Source organism: Benincasa hispida, unplaced genomic scaffold (assembly GCF_027475165.1).
Source record: "Benincasa hispida cultivar pf3 unplaced genomic scaffold, pf3_genome.v1.1 HicScf56, whole genome shotgun sequence".
NCBI classification, from domain to species: domain Eukaryota; kingdom Viridiplantae; phylum Streptophyta; class Magnoliopsida; order Cucurbitales; family Cucurbitaceae; genus Benincasa; species Benincasa hispida.
Genome location: NW_028326668.1, coordinates 1 through 16902, shown reverse-complemented (window position 1 = coordinate 16902; position 16902 = coordinate 1). Strand labels below are relative to the sequence as shown.

General features: G+C 35.2%; 2 protein-coding genes across 2 annotated transcripts; both read left to right on the top strand.

Moving 5' to 3' along the window:
* Nucleotides 1–2092: 2092 nt before the first annotated feature.
* Nucleotides 2093–6688, top strand: LOC150030114 (polypyrimidine tract-binding protein homolog 2-like; the record flags this gene model as incomplete). Its single annotated transcript, XM_090310049.1, has 10 exons — nucleotides 2093–2251; nucleotides 2349–2558; nucleotides 3764–3826; nucleotides 3920–3993; nucleotides 4260–4355; nucleotides 4513–4570; nucleotides 4823–4939; nucleotides 5102–5183; nucleotides 5421–5533; nucleotides 6066–6688. Coding segments are annotated over 10 exons (1305 nt in total), but the record flags the coding sequence as incomplete, so codon positions are not given.
* A 3700-nt stretch (nucleotides 6689–10388) lies between these two features.
* LOC150030113 (ATP-dependent zinc metalloprotease FTSH 11, chloroplastic/mitochondrial-like) lies at nucleotides 10389–16180 on the top strand. Its single transcript, XM_090310048.1, has 7 exons — nucleotides 10389–11280; nucleotides 11677–11830; nucleotides 11981–12073; nucleotides 12201–12286; nucleotides 12400–12523; nucleotides 13222–13341; nucleotides 16032–16180. Exons 1-7 carry the CDS (start codon nucleotides 10604–10606, stop codon nucleotides 16128–16130), a joined length of 1353 nt encoding a protein of 450 aa, XP_090166174.1. The 5' UTR covers nucleotides 10389–10603; the 3' UTR covers nucleotides 16131–16180.
* Nucleotides 16181–16902: the final 722 nt, after the last annotated feature.

The window sequence follows — 16902 nt, the reverse complement described above, 5'->3', positions numbered from 1 at the left end:
GAGACGATAATGAAGAACTACTTAGTCATGAAGTACCATATCTTAGTGCAATTGGTGCACTTATGTATCTTGCTAATAATACAAGACTAAATATAGTAAATTCATTAGCTAGATATAGTTATTGTCCAACAAAAAGACATTGGAATAAAGTTAAGCATATACTTTGTTATCTCCGAGGAACGATCAACACAGTTTTGTTTTATTCAAATAAATTGAATTTTGATCTGGTTGGTTATGCAGATTTTAGATATTTATCTGATCCACACAAAGCTAGATCTCAAACAAGTTATCTATTCACATGTGGAGGAACTGCTATATCATGGTGATTTGTGAAACAAACCATAATAGTCACTTCCTCAAATCATGTTGAAATTCTTGCAATTCATGAGGCTAGTCGAGAATAGGGTTGGCAAAAATCCTCACGGGTACCCACCTCGATCGGGGTAGGGAATCCTTGGTTTGACCGGGGATGGTGGTCAAACCGAGGACACAAATTTGGTCCCCGATTAAGGATGGGATGAGATGGTGGTCAAACCAAGGACATAAATCTTTTTTTTTTTTTTACAAAATCAATTTCTTTTCATTTTCTTTTCTTTCAATAAAAACAAAAATCCACCAATTGCAAATTAAAATTCCCATGTGGCAAGCTTTAATTGGTCTAATTTGATGATTAATTCGCTATATACCATTTCACATATTTTCTTTTATGCTTCCTTTTCATTTGAACTTTGATTTGGGTGATTCAAGATGCTCGGAATTGTTGTTCCGAACTCTACGCCATGGACTATTCAAAATAATAAATTATTAGTAAACAAAATCAAGTTTGTTATCATCAAAATATTAATTAATTAATTAATTAAAATTAATTAATTTGAGATTAATGATCAAAAAGTCAACCGACACACATAATCAATCCAAAAAGAGGGGAGAAAGTGAAGAAATCTACTATTTATTATTTTATTTACTTTTTATTATATTGTATTATATTTTCTCAATATCTATATTATTCATAACAGGTGCATATATATTAAAAAAATAATAATAATAAGAAACTCCTTATCATATCCAAAATCGTAGGACCATTTTACCCCCTATAAAAGGAGGCCATTTATCCGGTGGAAAGGCAAGAAGAAAAATAAAAGAAAAACATATATTTCAATCGTTTTAGATTATGCTGCAGAAGCCCATCGAAAGCTTCTCCCTTTCCAGCTCTCTGTGAAACCCTAACTTCCATAGCCTCACCAATTCCTTGCTTTCCCGAGGGTTTATCTTTCATAATCTTAGGTATTCTGCTTCGCAATCTCGATCTCCTTGCGTATCGTTATTCCCTTCCCCCCCTCGATTTGTAGGTATTTCGACCTCGGATGGTTTATTTTTCCCTCTCGATTTGCGCTTTGAGGTTTTCGATCTGCATGCCTGTTTCTTCACGGATTGTTTTGTGTCTCTTGTTTTCTTTTCGTTATTGATGGTACTCGATAGTTTCTTGTGTGATTATGCACCTAAGAATTTTTTGTTGTAATTATGAGGACGATAATTGGCATTGCGATGTTGCGTGAATTGTTGGATTGATTTCTCTGGTGCTTACTTGATAATGGGTTGTGAACTGCTCTAATTGTTTGTATGTGTTGATCTTAATTGGCGATCTTGCTTTCTCTATCGTTTGGTGGATCGGTTTGTGCTTTGAATTTACAAATAAGTAGGAAGTGGAAGAAGCCAGAGATAGAAAATGCAGATTAAAGTCAAACAACTACCATATGAGAAACCCCCTTTTACTATCTGGTCTTTGTTTCTGTATGAAAATTTATTCCGTCTCTTGCACCTCAATTAATGACAATGAATTATTGTTCACATCAATTCAGAAGTTAGGATTTCATGGTGTACATTTGTTGGTGGTGACACGGAATTATAAGTTGATGAGCGTGGAGTACTGTGTTTAACTTTGTGTACTAAATTTGAGGTTTTAATTGTAATAAGGCTGCCCATAATTTTGCAGTGTTCTCCTTTAAGTTGGCAAAATGGCGTCAGTTTCTAGTCAGCCACAGTTCCGTTACACCCAACCACCATCAAATTTTTTTTAACCCACCCCCCCCAAACCACCCCCACCCAACCACCATCAAAGGTTCTTCACTTGAGGAATTTACCTTGGGAATGTACCGAGGAGGAACTGATTGAACTGGGAAAGCCATTTGGAAAAGTCGTGAATACAAAGTGTAATGTTGGAGCTAACAGAAATCAAGCTTTTATTGAGTTTGTAAGTGCAGTATTTTTTAATATATTGTTTTCCATCTTCAATGGACCGCACTAGCTACTCATTATTGATAAATATTTGACCAAGTTTAATATCACAGGCAGACATAAATCAAGCTATTGCAATGATATCATATTATGCATCTTCCTCTGAGCCTGCTCAAGTGAGAGGAAAAACTGTTTATCTGCAGTATTCTAACCGTCAAGAAATTGTGAACAATAAAACTACAGCTGATGTTCCTGGAAATGTGCTTTTGGTAACAATTGAAGGCACTGATGCACGCCTTGTCAGCATTGATGTTTTGCACTTGGTAAGCAGATTGTAGTACATTCTTGTTGCAGTTGAAGGTGAACCTCTGTGGCACTAAGATTAAATTATAGTGATTAGGTTATAGTTTGTCATGTTTCAAAAGCTTTTGTTTGACGTGAATGTAAATGAATCAGCAGGCCCTTGTCAAGGCAATATCTTTGATGGCAGCTTAGTGCATCGGGAGAAAGAGCACATGTGTGTTTGTCTCCTTTCTCCTTTCCTTAACACTACCTCTCTCTTCCCTTCTCTTCTTCCTCAACTTCCTCCTACCTTTCACAGTTTAGGATATTATCATTTCTGCTCTCTTGTGCATCCTTCTCCCTATCATCTCTGCATGTTGTGTCAGTGATACTGCTGTCTACATCCAGTCATTAGATTCAGAGGGTAGGATTTTTTTATACTAAATTTTGGATTATCTGTTCATTATAAAAGTATTCTGCCCTAATGGACGAACATTTGAAAATTTAGTTGGAAGATTAATAACATGATATTCCTTATGGCTTAGCATCTAAATTTTTTGGGGTGACTTTGCCTTCCCTTATTAAAATTATAGGATGAATGTTAAATTTGCAGAGGCATTCAACTAATATTTTACAGCTTATTTCATTTATGATTATTTTTAGGATAGATGACAACTATGCTGGTTATTGATTTCAAACCAATAGCTGCTCTTTCTCAAGTGAGAGAGTCTGGTGTTATTGACTTGTTCTGAATTTTGTTTTTTGCTTTATCATATCTTCCCTCATAGAGGAGTTGAAATGTACTTCTTGATGTTTGATTGCCAAATACCATTATGTGTTCTAATCTTTCCTTTTATTTGATGTATAAGTTCCATTTTACTCTTGAAAAAAGTTTACAAGCTTGTGTCTTTGTTGTCTAATATATGCCATAGGTTGGTTCTCCTTTTACTCTTGTTCCTGGCAGTAGCGTTGCTATTGCAATAATAAACTCCTATTGTTTTAACTCAGTTTTTTGTAGTAGAGTTTGCAATTTAAATGTTTAATGTTAATTAGTTGTAGCTATTCCATTTAGACATCCTACTTGGTCTATATTTGGAGATTTAGGTAGGTTTGCTTTGGTTATGATTGTAAATAATTCACATGATAGTAGTCATTTAATAGGTGTTGGGATATACTGAAAATGTGATAAATGGTGTGATATCATTTTGTTTAATTGCATTCTGAAGGTTATTCAATAATATGCCAGGTCTTTTCTGCCTTTGGGTTTGTGCATAAGATTACTACCTTTGAGAAAACAGCTGGATTTCAGGTCCGTGAATATCTATAATCTTAGTGGTAATTGCACTATTGTTTCTTCTGAGCTTGGATAAAATCTCATCATATATTGATGTGAACATTTTAGGCGTTGGTGCAATTTTCGGATGCTGAGACTGCCTCATCTGCTAAGAATGCCTTGGATGGGAGAAGCATCCCTAGGTGACAATTGTATTGAATGTTACACATGGTTTTTTGCCCTCTTTTATGGAGTATATAGCAGTAGAAGAGGTGCACATGCACGAGCTTGGTGTCTGTCTATGATTATTTTTGTTCATAGTAGTTAAAGCATTGTAGAATATTGACTGAAAATTTTTCATTCCATTGCCAGCAGTATTCGAGCTTTCTTTAAAAAGATACTAAGTTTTAGATTCTTGTATGTCATTATTCTTTTTTCACATGTATCATCAATTATTTTTTGCTTGCAGGTATCTGCTTCCTGATCACGTTGGACCATGTTCCCTTAGAATTACTTACTCTGCCCATACTGATCTGACTGTGAAATTTCAGAGCCACCGAAGCAGGTTTTCCCAACTTTCTGCATCTATTTTTCTATGAATGTGTTATTTTTACTCGGTGTAACATTTCACAATATCTAAGATAAATTTCCCCTGTTAAGTACCTTGTCTATTTTATCACTCTCCTTTTCCTGCTCTACTTTCTGATAGTATGTTGATTCAGGGACTACACTAATCCTTATCTTCCTGTTGCTCCGTCAGCCATAGATGGAAGTGGTCAGGTAAGGAATGCATTAGGTGGCATGTTGTTAAGTTGTGCTCATGAATTCTCCTTTCCATTCATCCTACTCGCATGTGATACAGAAAAAGCATCAAATGTAGTCCAATAAATTAATAAAAATAAAGCTTCAAATGATATACTTTTGACCAAAGTGCTGGCTTATCAGTACAATTCTTGGCATTTCTTCTTATCACCTTGTTTCTTATGTTACTTTTCTAAATCCTTTTCATCCATTGATTGAATTTGCCGTCAGTCACCTTTGCAGTTCACCGTGGGTTTGGATGGAAAGAAACTTGAACCAGAGAGTAATGTTCTTCTTGCCTCCATTGAGAATATGCAGTATGCAGTCACCTTGGAGGTTTTGCACATGGTATTGCAAAACAGCAATTTTATAATGGTTCTGTCTGTGACTTCGGAAGCGTATATATGTGCACACACACATATGTATACATGTTGATTGGCTACTTATTCATATCTTATAATTCTCTGCAAATTATTTTATTATGCTAATCATTTCTTTTTCTACTGGTAGGTTTTTTCTGCATTTGGACCTGTCCAAAAGATTGCCATGTTTGATAAGAATGGGGGAGTCCAGGCCTTGATTCAATATCCAGGTAATTCACTTTAACTAAACTCGTGCCGACACTAATCTCACTGTTGGGTGTAAATGTTAGCATATTTTGTACCCTTTATAACACGATAGGAACTACATCATTTATAAGTTAAAAAAGGATTCTTTTTAATTTAAAATCTGTGAACACAGCAACGTATTTGATATGGTTCAAATTTTCAATATTCATTCATATTATTTCAATAAGCATGGTAATCAGTAATATACCACGTGTGGGCAGATGTTCAGACTGCGGTAGTTGCCAAGGAAGCCCTGGAGGGACATTGTATTTATGATGGAGGGTTTTGCAAGCTTCACATCTCATATTCACGCCATACTGATTTGAGTATCAAGGTAATAAAAACTTTACTCTTTTGGTGAGTTGTCCAAGAGCAATTATAAGCTAAATGTTTCTTTACAGAGGATGATTGTTTTTACTTCATATTGGGTTCTTTGTGGCCTCGTTATCAACTGCATTGCTCCTTTTTATGGTGTTTTATTTATTATTATAGTTTTATTTATTATCAACTGCACTGCTCCTTTTTATGGTGACTTAATTTTTTTACTATATTCGCTGATATTGGGATTTCAAGTTTATAAATATAATGATAAAATATCTTTCAACAGATATTTATGTAAATAAAGATATTCTTATCAAAACTATTTATATTAAAACTCAAGCTATAGATCTTGTTATATCAGTAACCATATTTATATTGAGATTAATAGATATATATTTTTCTAATGTTGTGTATTTATAAAAAAAAATGTTGGAGATATTGATTAATCCTGCATATTGATGTTAGACCCTCCGATCGTTTAGTTCAAACCCTTTGATTGTATAAAAGATGAATGTTCCTAAATGTCTAGTTTGATGTGATTGTAGGTGAATAATGACCGAAGTCGAGACTATACAATTCCCAATAATCCTCCTATGGTGAATTCTCAACCGCCTGTTGTGGGGCAGCAACCACATCAAATGATGGGTCCTTCCACCCATCAATACAACGGAAATCAGTATGGTCCTTCCGCAGAGCAGCAGCCTCAGCAATCTTCAGGTTGGGGTTCGGGCGGTCCTGCTGTGCCGTACTCCATGCCCATGCACAATCCTGGTTACATGCCATCAGGGACAATGCCACCACAGCATGGTATGATGCCAAGCCCCAGTGGTTTACACCAGACACCACCACCACCCTATCGCCCCGATCATAGGCAATAGCATGTATTGTCTTCTTCTGTTTCATAGTTGAACGTCCATTCAAGAAAACCAACTAAGTCTTCTTAAAATACTAGAGCTTGCATTTTGGCAGAGGAAAAATGTGCATTAAATTCAACAGCGTGAACTCTTTCACTGTTCAGAGAACAAATTAGGTCAGTCCTTGTTCATTTCCCTTTTATTTTAAGGGATGTGAATGAATGTATGATCCCGAGTGCAAAAAACCGAGCACCTTTCTTTGATGCCAAGTGACTTACTAAACTCGGTTATCATTGATGATCACTGTTTTATTAGTCTTCCTCTTCCTTTTGCTCAATTCTCATCATTTCTAAAACTTACTCAACGTTTATGCAATGTACTTGTTTCAATTGTGGCTGTGTTTAACAAAGACTGAGTTTAAGAGGAAAATCTTATACATTACTCGTGCTAATGAAAAATTGTACTGAGGACTATATATATATATATCTAAAAATGTGTTTTTCTTTGTTATATATCTAAAAATACAGTAGGAATTTTAGTAAATTTCACTCTATGTATATCCTTATTACTGCTTTCAGTAAGCTTAATTGATGTATGTGAATACCGTCTTGATATGAAAATCTTAGCAACAAAATTAAGGTTAAAGTTCTTGAGATAGAAGTTCCTTGGTCTAAAATTTGAATTATTGTTGATGGTATGGTTCATATCATGTATGATGACGAGTTCATTGGTTAAAATTGATTCAACTCAGGTATGATGACGAGTTCATTGGTTAAAATTGAATTAAAATGTGTTGTCATCGTAAGCCAGAGATTAAAAGAGAAGGCATTGTTTTGGGACTTTGCCTGCTCATCAAACAATAATAGTGAAAAAAAGAGTATATACGTATGTATTGTGAAAGTGATGCCTTCGTTCTTTTTAACTAAGCCATGTTTACTAGCTTTTTGAGAACGTATTTAAATATGTTTCGCTTTTCATACGATTTATTGATTATGTTAACTAGGAAGTAGACATGCTACTTATTATTACTAACGAGGACATAAAAGGTTGCCCAAATTTATTTTTATGCACCCCTTTTGGTTGAGTTCAAGAAAAAGGTATTACTTCCTCCAAGGTCAAGAAATACCAAAATGAAAAAGGGCAGTAAAAAAAATTCCTTACAACGTGGATAAAGAATCAAATTAATCTGAAACAAAGAACAGTTTTTATATAAATGCTACTATTGAAACAAAAATGGCAGAATTTCATTCAACCACATTTAGAAAATTGCTAACACCTTGTTAAAATAAATTACTAGGTCTACAAATTTGGCAGTCCATATTTCAGCTGGAAGGGCTATGCCTACTGATGTTAAGGGTCTTTGAGCCAACTTAAAAAAAAAAAAAAAAAAAAATACATGTGATGTCAATATCTTTGCTAGTTGAACTATGTTAATTTGACTAATACAAGTCAAAATGAACATAACTTGGCTGAATTAGTGCTTCTACTATTAATCTCAAAGTTACAGGTTCAATTCCCTTACTCCACATATTGTTAAAAAGGAGGAAAAAAAACCAACTTTTATCATATAAACCTTAAATTTCATGAAAAATAAACATTACATCGTATAATTGTCTACTTCATATTTAAAAGATGTTAAACCTTTTTACTTTAGTTTGAGCTTTTATTTGAGAATCATTACAAAATAATATTTTTTGAAACTATTATCATCTCAAAGATTGACGTGTTTGGTTTCCTGCTTCTATGATTTTTAAACTAAAAATAAATAAATTAAGGCATCATACATTCGTTCCATGTGTTAAATGTTCTCATCTTTACCTCATGGTTTACTACAAAAGAAGGTGCATCCAATCAATTTAAAGATTTGGGCCTTAATGTGAAATCATGAGTGGTTTTAGATATAGATATCATAACATGGTTAAATTTGTGAGTTTTGATTTAATGGTTGGCTTTTGTGCATTTAAATTTTGATTAACTTGGATTTTAATCGATACCAATACGTATATATTTTCAATTTTGTGTCTTACCAATCTCAACAATGCTTATTACCAAAAATCCATGACTTTAGTACAAGACCTCTTAAATTAGAAAATCAAAAAGTATATGAAACTTTTTACCACCCATACTTATGGACGTGATACAAATATACTTTTTTTTTTTTATCTAACCAAAAACGACAACCAAACGCCACTCCCTTTTAGATATTTGGAAGAGGATCAAAGCCGAAAAATACTCTTTCTAAACTAAAGAACACAAGAAAAATATGTCAAAACGACTAGTCCATGAGTAACTTTATTCTCCTCTTTAAGAATTTTACAAAAATGTCTAATATTCCACAAATAAGAATCAAAGCTTAAAAGCTTATGAATAACTAACAAGCTTAAAGCTTAAAGATGTCAAACGGTTAGCCTATTGAGTAACTAACAAGCTTAAGGCTTCTTCAACAAAAAGGCAAACCTCAGACAAATAAGAATCAAAGAAATGTAATAGACTAATCACTTCAAGATAATCCGACATGACATCCATCAAAACATGCCTCTCAAACCTTACACAATAGCTTTGCCTTGAGAACTTTCATCGACCGTTTAAATGAAAAGATAACTTCCAAGAACCAAATGAGGTTTTGTGAGACTAAATATGCCACAACATTATTAGAATGCCGCCCAACTCCTCTTTGGACTGAATTTTCCCTAAGGCAGGCCAAATAATCAAGAGTTTGACCAACAACCACAGGCCACCAAAAACTAACGTTAGAGGGGAGGAAAGCAATCCAAATATGTTTAGGTAATTTACAATCTCACATGACACAAGTAGTTTCCACCAAGACCTTGAAAAAGAGTCGGATAAGTTAGAAGTTATATAGATCAAATTTGTAATTTACGAAGGTTTACCAAATTGTAAGGATTAAATTCTAACTTTTAAAACTACCAAGACTAAATTTCAACATTATGAAATTATAGGGACAATTTTTGTAATACACTACAAGAATTTTCACCTTTTCCTACACTGTCGGACAAAGTACTAAAAACGTTGGGATAGGTTATACCAATGCATTTTTTTGCGTCATCGGAAAAATGGGAGAAAAAGAAAAAATATATATATTTTTTTAACTTTGGCCGACGCGTTGTGTCTCGAGATAAGTGTCTAGTTGTGTCAGCATAAATATGTAAAAAAAAATGTAGGTTGCTTCATTTTGGCCGACGAATTAAAATTACGTCAGGAGAAATCAGTCTATGCCAACGAAAACTGATGCGTTGGAAAAAAAATACGTCGGAACAGGTAAAAATTCTAATGGTAGAGGGGAAGAAAGCAGTCAAAAAATATTTAGATAATTTACAATCCCACATAATATGACAAGTAGTTTCCACCAAAACCTTGAAAAAGAGCAAAATAAGTTAGAATCTATATAGATCAAATTTGTAATTTATGAAGGCTTACCAAACCGTAAGGACTAAATTCTAACTTTTAAAACTATCAAGACTAAATTTCAACATTATGAAATTATAAGGACAAAATTTGTAATATAACCCTTAATCCAACTCAAAATCTAGAGTGACTCTTGTGGCTTTCCTATCTGTACTAGGTTCAAAAGATTCGATAGAAGGCGACCTATCGAGATGTTGGAAGGAGAGGCTATTCAAGCTAGTCTTTATTTCCTTCTCCAATTGGGAGGAGAGGAGTGTCAACCTCTATTGGCGGAGTCAAAGTCGACATATATCATTTAGGCCCTAAATGATCCGAACTTTGATATTCCTGAAACATATAACATGGTGGATGCCACTATTGCACTTGCCAAACATTTTAGTGAGGTTTTCTTTGGTTATTGTAATTGCTATTGTAATTTTATTGTCCATTTCCGGTGTATATTGCTGTGAAGGTATGACGTTACCTAATTGGATGTCCTCTATCCTTATCACTCTTCTTGGGATTAGTTTCACGTCTTAATGGTTTATTGGGAAAAAAAAATGAAAACTTTTAAAGAGCGTGAAAGAAAGAAAGAAGGATTATGTTCATGGAAGATTAACCCACAAAGCTGGTTCACAAAGTCCGCGTAAAAAAGCCGGCGCCAAGAAGAGGTTTGCAAATCCAAATATTGTTATTTTGAGGATAAGGCTTTCTTTCTTCCTCCCCCTCTCCTTTTTTCCCCCCCTCTGCTCTCTTTTCACTCTCTCTCTATTTCTCCTCTCAACTTCCATTACCCATTTCGGATTTTGGGAGTTTCAACCGTAATGGTCAATCTTCAAGCTTCTTTGTTTTGCAATCCTTCACTTTCTTCTTTGCCTCCTCTGCTTTCTTCTTCCTCTTCAACCCAAAGGTTTCACTTCTCTTTCTCCCTTCCTTCTCGTTCCATTTCTTGCAACCCCTTTTGGGCTTCTGGGTTTCGATTTACTCATCGTTCTCCTTCTTCTCTTCCGTGTACATTGCACCCCGACTATGGGAATTTCAATTCAGAATCGATTTCTTCTCCCGGTGGCAACATGGGTTCTGGTCCTCAAGATTTCAATCTTGGTGGGTTTGGCGATCAGGGTGCGGATTTTGATGGGAGTAGGGTGGAGGGTAGTGAGAGTTCGGAGATTTTGATGAACATTGAGTCTGGGGTGATGGCTACTGATGAAATTGTTGAGCCAGTCTTGGATAGTCCTGGAAGTGTGGAATTCGAAAGTGGAATTCAGTCTGAGAAAGAGGGCAAGTGGAGAAAGTTGCCGTTTGTGGTGTTCTTGATGGGATTGTGGGCAGCAACGAGAAGGAGATTTCAGAAGGTGATTGAAATTGTAATGGATTGGTATAGTTGGTGGCCGTTTTGGCGGCAGGAGAAGCGTTTAGAGCGCTTGACTGCAGAGGCTGATGCGAATCCGAAGGATGCGGCAAAGCAGAGTGCTTTATTAGCCGAGTTGAATAAGCAGAGGTAAGTTCTGGAACTTTTTTTTTCTTGATTGCAAACTGGTTCTGCCGCTACAGGACGATTTAATTGATATTGTTTTGAAGTTTTTATTTTGAACTGTAAAGAATCAACATACTCAACTTTCACAAAAGTTCAATTTGTGAATGGTGATTTCATTTAAATCGAACTTTTTGGACCGTCTGTTTAGTTTTCAATGGTAGCAATGACCATAGAGTTTTATCAATCTCTTTTGGTTCTGAAACATTCCCTTTTCCCCTTGTCATTTGCTGAGATGAAATAACTAATTCTGACAATGCCTTCTTCAAGTAGTGTTATTGTTTGGAATTATGATTTCATATGTCATTAACTAGACGATACTTACTGTTTCACATTCTCTGTAATGTGTGGATCCGTTTCCAGTCCCGAGGCTGTCATTAGACGTTTTGAGCAAAGGGATCATGCTGTAGACAGCAGAGGAGTGGTGGAGTATCTTCGAGCTCTTGTTGTCACCAACGCAATTGCTGAATATCTTCCAGATTCTGAAAGTGGAAGGCCATCAAGTCTTCCTACATTGGTACTTAAGTTTGATCAATCTCCCTTCCTTTCATAAGAACTCTAATTTGTATGAGCACACTCGGATTAATTGCTGTTTGGTTTGTTCTTAATTATTATTAATAATTTTAATTATTCTTGTGGTTGTTTCTAATTGATAAAATATGCACAGCTACAAGAGTTGAAGCAGCGTGCTTCGGGAAATGTGGAGGAGTCCTTTGTGAACCCTGGCATTTCTGAGAAACAACCATTGCATGTAGTAATGGTAAATATTATATCATTTATCGTGATGAGGTGTTTCTTGGACTTCCCCTCATCGTTAAATATTAATTTTGTTTCTTTATGTGAACTATTATTTCCCCCCCTAATTATAAGGTGAATTTCTTTTGAAGGTTGACCCTAAAGTACCCAACAAGTCTCGTTTTGTACAAGAACTTATCTCCACTATACTTTTCACTGTTGCTGTTGGATTAGTATGGTATTAGCCTTTACTTCATGATCTCTACCATTGTTCTTCTCCCTTCTCCCCCAAAATGCAGTGTGGTTCTGTGTTTTTTTAGTTAATCGTATTAAATGAGAATCTTCTTGCAGGTTTATGGGTGCTACCGCACTTCAAAAATATATAGGGAGTTTGGGGGGCATAGGAACCTCAGGCGTTGGATCAAGTTCTTCATATGCCCCAAAGGAGTTAAATAAAGAAGTTATGCCAGAGAAGGTAGATACGAAGTATCCCATGTGGATTCTTTGTACTGATTGTATGTGAAATAAGTATTGTAGATGTCATGAAAAGCTAGGGGTTGCTTGGAATATGTTTACAAAATAGTTTTCTGCTTTTTAGATTACAAATAATGTAAAGAAGTTTGTTTGTTTGTTCCCCCCTCCCTTCGTTTACTATTCATGTGTTTTGATAAATGATATATTAAAAGAAGAATAATGTCGTTCAAGTTTATTTTCATTTCAGTAGTTTGTGAATAATGGTTTCAACTTACGCATTTATGAATTATAAGTCATTTGTTAAAAACAGTTCCGAAAACGAAAACCGAAAACGGTGATAACAGACATCTGTTAAAATAATGGTTTCATTATCATTGATTTTTCCTTCATCCGTAGAGGCGTCGGTAGAAAAAGGCTATTATTGTTCTCATTTTGATTAACCTGGGCAGAAATGTACGATCTAGGCTAGGAGTGAGTTAAGGCGAATTGGTAGAGGAAGAGAACTTATCTTTTTCATTATTCTTGTATAGTTGGTCTTACATTTTAATAAGCTCGTATCTTGGCAGGTAGTTAATAGGAATTAAGTTTCCTTTTGATTAAAAGCTCGTGTTTCAAGCTTTTCTGCCTCATGTACTCTCATGCATAACCTTTCTTTTGGAGTGTTTTGGTTCTTATTCTGTGGTAACCTTTTCCGTGTAGAATGTCAAGACATTTAAGGATGTTAAAGGTTGTGATGATGCAAAGCAAGAACTGGAAGAAGTGGTGGAATATCTGAAAAATCCTTCCAAGTTTACCCGGCTGGGAGGAAAGTTGCCAAAGGTTTGTGTTTGTCACTGTCTTTATTTTCATTTGTAGTTTTCTTATATCTGATGCTCACTTTGTTTCCTCTTTTTCTTACCTGGAAGCTCTTTAGCAGGCTGCTTGTCTTGTCCCTTGCTTTGTAATTTGTTTATGTTGTTTAATCTCACAAGGACTTTGGTATAAGGTTTTTTTTTTTTTTTTGTGTGTGTGTGGGGGGGGGTAGCACCTATAGAATAGTTACAAAAGGTCTTCGAAATCGAAGCCCACGGAGAAACATGAAAGTGAACAAGAGGGACCAAACTTCACTAGAGTCCTTGTCCACCCCTCTAAAAATTTTGCTATTCCGCTCACCCCATAAAACCCACAAGATTACACACCCCAACAAGCCACAAAAAGCGACCTTTTTCTTCCCATGAGGCAGATTGATGAGAAACTCCTCGAACATAGCACTAGCATCCCTCTGGCCAGCAAACAAAAAGTCGAATGTCTGGAGAAAACGTTCCCAAATAGAGCTACGCCAAAGACTATGATCCAGATCTTCCTCCACTTTTCAACAAAGGATACAACAAAATGGCCCAACGAGTGAGGGAAGTTTCTTAGTGAGATGATCCCCCGTATTCGCACGGGCACGTAAAACTTGCCAGGTAAAGAATCTCACTTTCCTAGAGACCTTAATCCTCCAAGGGAGAATAGTCCACGAGACTGTGAAGAAGAGTTTTTCTGAAAACTTCATTTAACCCTGGGATTTATTAAAAAACTTGCAGGAACAACGAAATTCAACAAAATCAGTTCTCGGTTATTTAGTAATCAACAGAAGAAAAGGATTATAGTTTCGTTCATCTTCATGCCGATGGATGACCTATTGGGCCTAATTATAGCTAAATTTAACAATTATTAAAAAAACGGTAGAAGTAGTTCTATCAATGTTAAGTAACTCACCACTACATCGCTTGTAGAATTAATTAGTAGTCATTGTTTAATTAGTTCAAGAGATCGTTGCACTTCTTTAGAACGACGAGCATTATTCTTAACTTTAATAACTTGAAAAATGTGATAATTACAATTATCATTAAGAAATCCCCCTCCCCAATGTTTTAAAAGGCTAAAGGGGCCTGAGTTGAGGCATAAGCCTCAAATAGTGAGTTAAAAACAATTTGTAAATAGTGAGTTCAAAACAATTTACAAATCCTTAATTGGTATGACCAAGTATCGCTAAACATGATATTCATATAAAAGTATAAAAAACATTCACCCCAGCAATTTGGTTGAATGGGTACTCCTTTATGCTGAAGCTAAAACCTTACCTTCTGACTGAGAGAATTTATGGTTGGGAAGTACCCTAGCCTCTCGTTTCTCCAAATTTTATGCCATCTCTACTAACTCCTTCAAGATGGTAGCCTATGCTTGAAATAGGAGCTTCGAAATTCTCCCACTCCCTGTTATCCAGAAAACTAAATAGATAAAAGAAAAAGAAAAAGAAAAAGGAGCTTTGGAATTTGGGAGGAGGAATTTTAGGAGTGACTTTCTCTCGCATGGGCTACATTGACTCCTGGTTGAGGCCTCTTGACCCTTAGTTTATCTCACATGTAGCTCCCTCCTTGAAGATCTCAATTTTCTTGGAGAGCTCTAAACTTGGATCTTTGAACTATGGTATGGAAGGATAAATTTCCCGAGAGGTCTTCATATGAGAAGTTGGTAGAGAGCATCAACACCTAAGACAAGATCCAAAGGAGAAATCCTTCTATGATTCCCTCTCCAAGTAGATGCATTCTTTGTAAGTGTGCGTTCTTTGGATCGAGAGAAATCACTGAATTTGAGTAGGGAAGGACTGGAACCTGCCTTCCTTTTCTTGATACTGTTATTTTTGCTGCTGGTTCTTGGTATGGACTTAGTAAATCCTTTTATAACTATTCAATTTCTGATATTTGGACTAATTGGAGAGCTTTCTTATATAAACTCTGTTAGCCTGGGTTGAGTTGTCTTTTCTCCCTTTGGATGTTTGGTCTTTCGTTTGATTTCATGCTTCTATAATTATTCTGTTTTGTAAGTTTTTTTTTTTTTTTTTTTTTTTTTTTTTTTTTTTTTTTTTGTGGAGGGGGGAAGATGAAACAATTTTATTGATAAAAAGAATAAAGGAGCAAAACTTCAAACACCTAATTGGTGGATGTGAATTACAAGGAGGTTGTCCAATTTGAAATGAAATACGATAAGCTATAAAGAGCAAAAGGGTGTTTATCTTTACACCAAAAGAAACTAGTAGAAAGAACCATATCTATAAAACAGTCAAAGAAGAGGAAACATTTCTGAAATGTGGCCATTCCGTTCACACCAAGGATGCCAGAAAAATGCACAGATAATTGCCAACCATAAAGTCTTACTCAAACCACAAGAAGGGTAGCCCACCAGCAAGGAGATCATATATCTTTTGTTTTTGTAGGTCCTATTTTGCACAATTAGAGCCCTTTCCTTTAGAAGCGTTCCTTTTGAGTTTTGAGGGCTTTGTCCTCTTTAAGCCCTTGTATTCATTCATTCTCAACGAAAGTTGTTTCATAAAAAACAATAACAATAACAAGTAACAATACTGATATATTCTTGGAACTAATCTCTCTATTTACAATCCCCTTCATTTTTTGTTTCTTCTTTCTTCTTTCAATGATCTTTACTTTATTCATTTTCATATGGTACTTGCCTAAAAGATTTATTTACAGGGAATTCTTTTAACAGGAGCCCCAGGCACTGGAAAAACTTTACTTGCTAAGGTAAAAACTTCACTCAGCTTTCCTATACGATATTATGTTCTTTATTAGAATTGGAATCGTATATGCTACATTTTCTTCATGGCTTTGTTGGCTTTCATCTTGTTGATCTTCTGTTGAACAATATGTTTACTACTATGGCTGACAACTGACTGGTAATTTGGACTTTTTCCCTCATAAGAGCTCAGTAGTTGTAGATGCACTTTAGAAGGTGTAGAAATACTGGTTGTTCTTTTTGGTTAGAGAAGATATTTCTTGTTTGTAAATTCTATGACAGGTGGAAAAGTACCCAACACCTACCTGCAAAACATAAATGCTCAATACAAAACCCAAAAGTCTAGTTTCTTCCTATTAACATCATCAAAAGTGAATTAACTGAGCAACACCAAGCGAAGATATTTCTTGTCATGATCTAACCTGGTTGTTTCCATCATAGAAGACAGATCAGTGAAATAGGGGGTGCTTTTCCAACGAACTTCCGTTGAGAAAAAAAATTTAGGAAGAAGGGAGAAACATCCTTAGGGTTAGCACTAGACCATAGCTGTATCAAAAACTCTAAAAACAATATTCCAACTCTTCACACTGAGTTTGTTATATTCCAAAAAATAATATATCCCAGTTTCTTATAAAGAGAGAAATTCCAACTCTTGATATCAAACTTAGTTTTAATATGATGTATCTAATTAGTTTGGTTAGCTGCTGTTAACTCTTCCAATGTATTACTTTTTGATCTGTTTGGATACAACCGGTTATTAAATGTCTTCATTAATTAGTTAGTTAGTTATTTAGGTTGTTGGGTCATTTTCCTATAAATACAGGCAAG

What these genes read in the sequence shown, in the direction of transcription:
- LOC150030113 (XM_090310048.1), top strand. Translation starts at nt 10,604, where the DNA reads ATGGTCAATCTTCAAGCTTCTTTGTTTTGCAATCCTTCACTTTCTTCT. An exon ending in CATCAAGTCTTCCTACATTG is followed by an intron (nt 11,831 to 11,980) that starts GTACTTAAGTTT and finishes AAATATGCACAG; the next exon opens with CTACAAGAGTTGAAGCAGCG. An exon ending in TGGGAGGAAAGTTGCCAAAG is followed by an intron (nt 13,342 to 16,031) that starts GTTTGTGTTTGT and finishes ATTTATTTACAG; the next exon opens with GGAATTCTTTTAACAGGAGC.